The following is a 10,895-nucleotide window of genomic DNA, read 5'->3' on the forward strand; positions in this document are numbered from 1 at the left end:
ACTTTATTTATGGTATTTTATTCATTTTATAGGATACATAGGAAAAAAAGTGCACGATCTCAACGAATTATTTCTGAATAAATTAAGAAATCATATGTAAGAACCATAGCATTTCGTGACTTATTGGTAAATTTGATTCTCTATCGACCAATAATGTGAGACCATTAACATGGTTAAAGCTAAACTGTTTGAAGTCCAGGCAAAACATGGTACTCTTTCGACCGGTACTAACGTACCGAAATGGTTTAAAAATGAATAGTTGGTAATTTATCTGATATAGAACACTCATATCGATAAAATGATTTGAACCATTTATTAAAAAAATGGGCATCTTGCTATTTTTTTTCCAATGCCGAATCGACGACCTACGTAAAAAAAAAATAGGAATTTTTGGATTTGAAGAAAAAAAGTAAATAAAAAAAAATATAGAAATAAATTAAAAATTTAAATTAAATAAAGAACAAATACAAATAAAGAAAGAACTTTGCTGACAATTATAGATTTTTGTCTGGTCGGAAGAGTCCTTCTAATATTCTGGTCTTATATCAGTTTCGATGTTTTTGAATATAAACAGAAAAGAGAGGGTAGGCTCATTACATTAAAAAAAAGATATGGGAATGCCCATAACATAAAATAAATAATTGAGCGTGAGAGCCAAATGAATCGAAAGATTCATGTTTGGTTCGGGAAGAGATTATGGAAGTTGTGAAATTAATGGTAAGATAATCTACTTTCATTAAATGATTTATTAGATAATCGAAAACAGAGGATCTTGAGTACTATTCGAAATTTAGAAGAATTACGTAGAGGGGCCATTGAGCAGCTCGAAAGAGCCAGGACTCGCTTACGGAAAGTGGAAATAGAAGCAGATGAATATCGAATGAATGGATACTCTGAGATAGAACGAGAAAAAGAAAATTTGATTAATGCCACTTGTGACACTTTGGAACGATTAGAAAATTACAAAAATGAAACCCTTCATTTTGAACAACAAAGAGCGATTAATCAGGTCCGACAACGAGTTTTTCAACAAGCCTTACAAGGAGCTCTAGGCACTCTGAATAGTTGTTTGAATAGTGAGTTACATTTCCGTACGATCCGTGCTAATATTGGCATTCTAGGGGCCGTGGGAGAAATAACAGATTAGCCCTTTTACTTTTACTTTAGTTTAGAGTTTAGGCATTATTTTTTCCCTTTGCATCCGAAAAAGAATAAAAAAAAAAACACTAATGGTAACCCTTCGAGCCGACGAAATTAGTAATATTATCCGTGAACGTATTGAACAATATAATAGAGAAGTAAAGATTGTGAATACCGGTACCGTACTTCAAGTGGGCGATGGCATTGCTCGTATTCATGGTCTTGATGAAGTAATGGCAGGTGAATTAGTAGAATTTGAAGAGGGTACAATAGGAATTGCTCTGAATTTGGAATCAAATAATGTTGGCGTTGTATTAATGGGTGATGGTTTGATGATACAAGAAGGAAGTTCTGTAAAAGCAACAGGAAGAATTGCTCAGATACCTGTGAGTGAGGCTTATTTGGGTCGTGTTATAAATGCTCTGGCTAAACCTATTGATGGGAGAGGTGAAATTTCAGCTTCTGAATCTCGGTTAATTGAATCTCCTGCCCCAGGTATTATTTCGAGACATTCTGTATATGAACCTCTTCAAACGGGGCTTATTGCTATCGATTCGATGATCCCTATAGGACGCGGTCAGCGAGAATTAATTATTGGGGACAGACAGACTGGAAAAACAGCAGTAGCTACAGATACGATTCTTAACCAAAAAGGGCAAAATGTGATATGTGTTTATGTAGCTATTGGTCAAAAAGCATCTTCTGTGGCTCAGGTAGTGACTACTTTTCAGGAATGAGGGGCGATGGAATACACCATTGTGGTAGCCGAAACGGCGGATTCACCTGCTACATTACAATACCTCGCTCCTTATACGGGAGCGGCTCTGGCTGAATATTTTATGTATCGTGAACGACATACTTTAATAATTTATGATGATCTCTCCAAGCAGGCACAAGCTTATCGCCAAATGTCTCTTCTATTAAGAAGACCCCCTGGTCGTGAAGCTTATCCAGGAGATGTTTTTTATTTGCATTCGCGCCTTTTGGAAAGAGCCGCTAAATCAAATTCTCGTTTAGGTGAAGGGAGTATGACTGCTTTACCAATAGTTGAGACTCAATCTGGAGACGTTTCAGCTTATATTCCTACTAATGTAATTTCCATTACAGATGGACAAATATTCTTATCCGCCGATCTATTCAATGCTGGAATCCGACCCGCTATTAATGTGGGTATTTCTGTTTCCAGAGTAGGATCCGCAGCTCAAATTAAAGCCATGAAACAAGTAGCTGGCAAATCAAAATTGGAACTAGCGCAATTCGCGGAGTTAGAAGCCTTTGCACAATTTGCTTCTGATCTCGATAAAGCTACTCAGAATCAATTGGCAAGAGGTCAACGATTACGTGAGTTGCTTAAACAATCCCAATCAGACCCTCTCACGGTGGAAGAACAGATAGTTACTATTTATACCGGAGCGAATGGATATCTTGATCCGTTAGAAATTGGACAGGTAAAGAAATTTCTCGTTCAGTTACGTACCTACTTAAAAAAGAATAAACCTCAATTCCAAGAAATTATATCTTCTACCAAGACATTCACCGAGCAAGCAGAAGCCCTTTTGAGGGAAGCTATTCAGGAACAGATCGAACTGTTTTTACTTCAGGAACAAACATCAACTTCTCCCTCTTATTCTTAGTACAAGAATACTCATTGAGAAATATTTCTGATTTGAATCATTCAAAAAAGGTTTCTTGGTATAGTCATTTAAAAAAATAGATGGAAATAAATTGCGTCTAATAGGATTTGAACCTATACCAAAGGTTTAGAAGACCTCTGTCCTATCCATTAGACAATGGACGCGTTTCGTTCCTATTTTCTTCTTTCGTATTCTTCCTTTCTCTTGTTCGGATAAAAAACGATTACACGGAAAATATTTTAGGGAATAAAAAAAGAAGGACGCATATCCAAATTGATGATGCATATATAATAAAGAGCATATATAATAAAGAATATATAGCGGGTAGCGGGAATCGAACCCGCATCGTTAGCTTGGAAGGCTAGGGGTTATAGTCGACGTTGGTTGATCATTTTTAACGTTTCTAATTCAAAACCGAACATGAAATTTTGGTTTCATTCGGCTCCTTTATAGAAGATCGATGTATTCCCAAAGAGAAAAATTAGATCCATAACATCTATGTTAGCTTTTCTGCATGAATCCGTCCAAAGCTACTTGCTTTATAGATGATCCCTCTAGAGGAGGGGGATTATACTAAATCCATTTAGTCTAGTTACTTCGTTCCCTATTTCCACTCGCAGGATCCTGAGAAAAAATTTGGTTTCCACCGAGCTGAAACAATATGCTGATGGTTCTAGTAAACCAAAACCATCGTTTTATAGCTATTTGGCTTCAATTTCCCTTTTACAAAAAAAATTGAAGATCTAGTTACGATTGGAAATAAACTTTTGTATCTTCATCCATAGATCCTTTACTCATACTCATTCAATTGGAAGAGTTAATCCAATTCAAAAAAATTATGCTTCGCGACTCCATATCCATAATCCAATCTTTTTTATTCAATTTCTAATTGGCCTTTGGATACAAATCGTGAGAATGTATATTCTTCCTCAAATATGCTATTGAGAGGTAAAGGATTAAACCTTTTTAAGAAATAAAGTTTTTGATCGGAATATGAAAAAAACTGAAAGATCCCTTAACTATTTAAGTTTTTGATAGAACGAATCACACTTTTACCACTAAACTATACCCGCTACATATTTATTATTGTATATGAATGGACCATTTGTCGAACAAAAGAGTGAGGCGCAATCAAGATAGCACCAGAATCATTAAAATTCTAGCGTTGACACTTCGTCCCGCCGGGGACTTAAATAGGCGGCGAAGAGCAGAAAGCTTACTTAAATTAAATAACATAAAAAAAGTTATAGTTATATTATACTTTTCTTTTCGTTTGATAGGAAGTCATTACTGACAGTCCCGATCTGAAAGAATCATTGAAGCTGGATCATAGAAAGGATTAAATCTGCATACATGGTTCCTTTTTTTTCAACTTCTCTTTCAACTGCCAGATCTTACTTATGAATTAAGAATTCGGGTCAATTGGATCTCAATTGTTCAAATAAAGCTTGTCTCTTGAACAAACAAATGAGTTATATTATAACTACGTTTATAAATATGTGTGTTTAATATTTGATATTTTTTTTTTAATTTTAATATTTTTTATTGTTTAATATATGTACATATATATGTACATAATATATATATATATGTTTTTTTTTTATTCCAGTTTCTTTTTCCAGTAAGTAATAAATTGATAAAAAGAAAATAAAAATATATATATTATTAAGTATTAATATATATTAAGTAATAATATTAATACTTAATAATAAGAAATGACACTTCAACAAGTATTTTTGATTGATATCAAATCATTATTAAATAATTTTATCTATGGAAATACTGGCCTGGCCCGGCCAGTACTTAAACCAAGCCGGGTGAATAAACCTTTCATACAAAATAAAAGAAGTAGGGTATTTTTCTATTGGGGATATCCGTTTCGAATCATTATCTAAATTGAATTCCTGATCAAATTTCTTCTTAAAATTTCTTCTTTTATATATCTTTATAAGTTTATAATAAAATAACTTATAAGTTATATTATAATGTTCATTTATATATGTTATATAAATAAACTGTTATATAAATAAACATTATAATATTTTATATATCTTTATTTTATATCTTTTTTTATATAATCTTATATCTTTTTATATAATCTTATATCTTTACTTAATAATATATAACTTTATACTTTATAATATATAACTTTATACTTTATAATATATAATAATATATAATTTTTATTTATTTATTATAATTATAAATAAATAATATAATTTTATAGAATATAAATAAAAGAATATATATAAAAAAAAATATAATAGATAAATAAAAAAGGAAAACGAAGGTTTTTATCAATCTTTACTTCACGTGTCACATCACATAAAAAATTTTCCATTTTTAAATGGGGATGGGGAGAGATGGCTGAGTGGACTAAAGCGGCGGATTGCTAATCCGTTGTACGAGTTATTCGTACCGAGGGTTCGAATCCCTCTCTCTCCGCTTCTTCTGATTACTTGAGACTTTCGAATTCGAAGGAATTTCGATCCCTTGATTCTATCATAGGTAAATGTATGGAATACATAAAATCATAAGAAAAAAATTTAGAAAAAGCGGGAAAAACTAAAAATATATTTTTTTTATTCCTCACGTCCAGGATTACGCCCTGGATCATTAGATAAAAATCCGAAGATGAAGAGAGAAACAAAGAATATCACTACTGTATAAATGAATAGTTTGAGAGTAAGCATTACACAATCTCCAAGATCTTTTTTTTTTTGAAAAAGGGAATAGATTACTTATTTTTTACCACATACACTATTTTGTTTTGACATGACACCCCCCCAAAAATGAAGTGTTTTTTGAAAAGAAAGTCATTTTCACGAATTTCTTTGGAATAAGATTTTGATCCCTTCGTTATCAAAAATTTCTTGTCATATGATTAGGTATTGTAGGCAACCTAATAAAATCTTTGCTCACTGTAAGGTGAGAGCGAGGAAATAAGCTGATCAAAATTCATCGCCGTGGTTATTCAATATACAAGAATTTATATTTTTGAATCGAGGGTTCATAATATAAGACTTATCTGGTCTTATCAATTTTTTGAATTTTTATTTATCGAATAAATCATGAATTTAGCAGAGTATTAAATCATCGAAAACTTACAGCGGCTTGCCAAACAAAGGCTAAGAGAAAAAAAAGTACAGGTATGACAGGCATAACATCTACGATTGGATTTAAAAAGGCATAAGCTTCGGGCAATTTGGCGAAGAAAAAACTACTCGAATAAAAGACAGAATTAAGACAGATGCAGATTAAACTAAAGATATTAAACATAACAAAATTTCGTTCTTGTAGATTAGATAATTTTATTCTGATTGAGTTTTTTTTTATAAGGGAAAAAAAAAGATAAGTCAAAAAATCTTTCTTTTTCTTCGAACTCTCCCAAATAAAAATCCTTCCTTCCATTCTCAAATGAGAATACAAGGAATTCCATTTTTATACAATATCTTAACTGAATTCCATGTAATGATCAATGAATTTTTTTGATTCTATATCTACATGTGTTGAATCCTAGCAACAATATATTCCCAATGTATTTATTGGGTTGGGATTGACGAATAACCAATACCAATATTAATGTTTATTAGTGTCGAATAGAAATTCGAAATGGGGCGTGGCCAAGCGGTAAGGCAGCGGGTTTTGGTCCCGTTACTCGGAGGTTCGAATCCTTCCGTCCCAGATCGTTTCCATCAGAAACGAAAGATGGGATCACATTGTATCCCACATGAAACATAAAATTGTTAACGAGAACAATCATTTGTTCTGAATTCTAAGAATGATTCTTAGAATCATATTTTTTCTTTCGTTTGGTTTCTCACAAACGTAATCAAGTGTCAAATGTGGGTGGAAATAAATATCTTTTTTTTTATTCAAAAAAAAATCTGGGTTTATCATTCACATTCAGGATATGCTCGTACTACTCAATATTCATTTTAAAGTTAGTTACTTATGGAAACTTTATGTCCCATATCTATGTATGAAATGTCAATTCTCACATGAAGCATTCTGAATCGAAATGTGAATGAAAGAAAGGCCTCTTTATTCCCTTACCAAGGGTAAAAAGCCTAAAGTAAATAAATGGGGTATCCCAATTCCACAGTCTATGTGGAGACTAAAGAGTAGGGAGTTTTTGGTACTAATTTCATCACTGGTCTTAAAACTTCTAAAGCAGGTGTGGGAAAAAAATAGTAAAAACGAGTTGATCTGGACCCCATTTTTTTGTATTTTATCTGGTTCATCTTATATCTTATCCGGTTCAAATGAATAATTGTAAATCAATGTAATGTAGCGATTGGGGGGAAATTCGTATATTGCATCTACTTGACTTTATGGAATTGATGGAAAAGAAAAATTCTTGAACCTCAAGTAAAACAAAATCTGTATTGTATAAAATAAAAAGTTTTATTAATAATTTATTTTTTTCCGGGATTGCAAATCTATTAATATTAAAGGTTCTTCTTTTGAGGTTTATAGTTTATTTGTTCGAGAAAAATGGATCCTTCATAATTGATCGTCCCGAACAATCTTTTTAAGATGTAAATAAGTCTTAAGCAAACTTATTTATTCGTCTTTTTTAGAAATATGTTTCATTCATATGATAGAATATAGAGTTAAATAAATTGGATCCTTGCTGAGCCTTCTCCGGATAAATACTTATCTATCAATAGATAGATAGATAAAAAGTATGTACTATTATATACCGGTATACACACACCGGTTGAGCCAATGACTATTCATGATTCCATATTGAATCAATTACATACCGGTTTGAAATAAAATTAGAGGAATGTTATGGTAAAACTTCGTTTGAAACGATGTGGTAGAAAGCAACGTGCGACTTGAAGGACATGATCGGCTGTGGATTCTTACATCCACCATTTTCTATAGGAATGAAGATGTTCTTGGCACGACATAGTTTGTTCTGCTCTGTTAGGAACCTAATTTGTGTTAGGTTGTAAGTAAATAGTACATGATGGAGCTCGAGCAGAAAGGATTGATTCGTTTATCAGGGGGAAGAATCTAGGGTTAGTAACTATCAATAAGTTAGACCAACTTTGTAAGTATATCCTCAATCAATATATAAATCGAAAGGTTAAAAAAATCGAAAAATCAAAGAAGTTTGAAAAAAGTAAAATTTTTCAGAATTGGTAAAACTATTTCGATCAAAAGTGTATCACAAGGAAATCTACCGTTCATATTCGATTTCTATAGTATAGAAAAAAATAACAAAAAACAAAAAGGTATGTTGCTGCTCTTTTGAAAGGAGTAAGGATCACCGAAGTAATGTCTAAACCCAATGATTTCACAAAGCAAAGATAAAGGATTCCGGAACAAGTAAACACTATTTTCAATTGTCTCAACAATTGAATCAGAATGAGGAATAAAAATAGATTCGAGATGAGACAAACAAAAGAGGTTAGAGACGGCTCAATAAATGTCTAAGGGTTTCCCTTCGAACTCTGTCAGAATTACCCAACTTGAGTTATGAGTACGAATGAGATTTCTTTTTTTCTGTAAGGAAGAATAAAAAAACGACTCAAATCATAGTCTAATTCATGATTTTATGGATCCATTTGCCATTATATACATATACAGAAATTTAGAATCCTTTTTTTTCTCGAGCCGTATGAGGAGAAAACCTCCCATACGTTTCTAGGGGGGGCATTGTTTATTTACATCTATTCCAATGAGCCATCTACCGAATCGTTGCAATTGATGTTCGATCCCGAAGAGAAGGAAGAGATCTTAGAAAAGTAGGTTTTTACGATCCGGTAAAGAATCAAACTTATTTAAATGTTCCTCTTATTCTATATTTCCTTGAAAAAGGTGCTCAACCTACGGGAACTGTTTGTGATATTTTAAGGAAGGCAGAATTATTTCAAGAAAGAACTTCGATTCGAGTTAATTAAAGTAAAAAAAAAAAACAAAAAATTAATAAATAAAAAAAGGGGGGGTCACTAGTATCCATCTTTGTGTAATTATTTACACACAATTTGCCTTTTTCTTGCTGTATTCATACTTAATTTACTTTTTTTCTTGTTTTGTTTGTTGCGGGAATCCACCAACAAACAAGGGGTTCATCTTGCTTATTGTACCTCTATTGATTGAATAAACCCGAGATTTTTTCTTTACTTTACCTCTTTCGTATTTTTTTCATACAAATTTATTATTTATGTTTATGTTGTGCCAATCCAACACAAGTCCTTATTTGATTTATTTAAATTTGTTTTCTTAACATTGGATTCATATTGACAATGATGCATCGAAGAAATATAATTCGATCGTAGATAAATAGATACGTTTATCTCCACCCCATATTGGTTTTTTCTTTCCTTTACTTCAATCAAATGATGGGTTTGCCCTGCCGGATTTACTGGCATACAAGATGTATTTTCTTAACGAAAAAGAAAAGGAAATTGATAAATAAAATGGCGGTTTGTCACAATTTTGACATCTCTATTGGGAATCCGTTGTTGTTTAATCCGATCTGTCCATTTTGGTATTTTGTTTTGGTGTTTTTAATTGATCAACAAAAACAAATCTTTCTTTTCTATTTGTTCTAGTTCAATGTTTTGACGGGGTCGTGCAGTGCAAATCAATTGATTTTTTTATTTTGACCGTATTTACATATATATCCTATTTATTTTATTTTCGGGTTGCTAACTCAACGGTAGAGTACTCGGCTTTTAAGTGCGACTATGATCTTTTACACATTTGGATGAAGCAACAGATTCGTCCAGACTATTGGTAGAGTCTATAAGACCACGACTGATCCTCAAAGGTAATGAATGGAAAAAACAGCATGTCGTAATAAAATATTATAATTTTATTATTTAATTTATTATTTAAATAAATATTATTTAATTAAAGTAGAACTTTGAGTTTATCCTTACCGGATCGTTACAATTTTTTTTTTCTTTTTGTTTGGAAGTGAAAAAAAAAAATTCACATTTACAGTTGGGTCTAGTGAATAAATGGATAGAGCCATAGGGCTCTAATTCTGGTGAAATAAAAAGCAACGAGCTTTTGTTCTTAATTTGAATGATTACCCGATCTAATTAGACGTTAAAGATAGATTAGTGCCTGATGCGGGAAAGGGTGGGTTCTTCTGTGAGTGGACCATTGATTTTCTTTCTTTTTTTTTAATGAATCCTAATTATTCTTTATTATGGATTGGAGACGGATGTGTAGAAGAAACAGTATACTGATAAAGAAAATTTATTCCAAAGTCAAAAGAGCGATCGAGTTGCAAAAATAAAGGATTTTTTACCCTCTTGTAATTATAACGAACATAAACCAATTGGATAGAAAAGGAGAGGAAAAAGATCTGTTGATTGGACTCCCTTGTTTCCTTTGTTTGCGGGATATATATATTTTTCTTACTGTAATTATATACATAATACATACCCCGTTCTGACCATATTGCACTATGTATCATTTGATAACCCCCAAAATGAAATAGGTCCCGCCTCTGGTTCAGGTAGAAATGTAAATGGAAGAATTACAAGGATATTTAGAAAAAGATAGATCTCGGCAACAACACTTTCTATATCCGCTTCTCTTTAAGGAGTATATTTACACATTTGTTCATGATCGTGGTTTAAATAGTTCGGTTTTTTACGAATCCACGGAAATTTTTGGTTATGACAATAAATCTAGTTCAGTACTTGTGAAACGTTCAATTATTCGAATGTATCAACAGAATTATTTGATTTATTCGGTTAATGATTCTAACCAAAATCGATTTGTTGGGCACAATAATTATTTTTATTTTCATTTTTATTCTCAGATGATATTGGAAGGTTTTGCAGTCATTGTGGAAATTCCATTCTTGCTGCGATTAGTATCTTCCCTCGAAGAAAAAAAAATACCAAAATCTCAGAATTTGAATTTACGATCTATTCATTCAACATTTCCCTTTTTGGAGGACAAATTATCGCATTTAAACTATGTGTCAGATATACTAATACCTTATCCCATCCATCTGAAAATCTTGGTTCAAATCCTTCAATTCTGGATCCAAGATGTTCCTTCTTTACATTTATTGCGATTCTTTCTTCACGAATATCATAATTGGAATAGTCTTATTACTCCGAATAATTCTATTTTTCTTTT

The 10,895-nt window shown here is 32.0% G+C and overlaps 1 protein-coding gene and 1 non-coding gene across 2 annotated transcripts; both read left to right on the forward strand.

Annotated features, from left to right (window-relative positions):
- Window positions 1–1,229: 1,229 nt before the first annotated feature.
- LOC120108883 (ATP synthase subunit alpha, chloroplastic) lies at window positions 1,230–3,851 on the forward strand. Its single transcript, XM_089926733.1, is given in 1 exon segment — window positions 1,230–3,851. A coding segment is annotated over 1 exon segment (1,545 nt). The 3' UTR covers window positions 2,775–3,851.
- A 1,280-nt stretch (window positions 3,852–5,131) lies between these two features.
- On the forward strand, window positions 5,132–5,219 carry TRNAS-GCU (transfer RNA serine (anticodon GCU)). Its single transcript has one exon. It is a non-coding gene; the product is annotated as a tRNA-Ser (tRNA).
- The last annotated feature ends 5,676 nt before the right edge of the window (window positions 5,220–10,895 follow it).

This window comes from Phoenix dactylifera, chromosome 12 (assembly GCF_051530095.1).
Source record: "Phoenix dactylifera cultivar Ajwa chromosome 12, Ajwa_hap1_PhDact_Kaust_v1.1, whole genome shotgun sequence".
In the NCBI taxonomy this organism is placed as follows: Eukaryota; Viridiplantae; Streptophyta; class Magnoliopsida; order Arecales; family Arecaceae; genus Phoenix; species Phoenix dactylifera.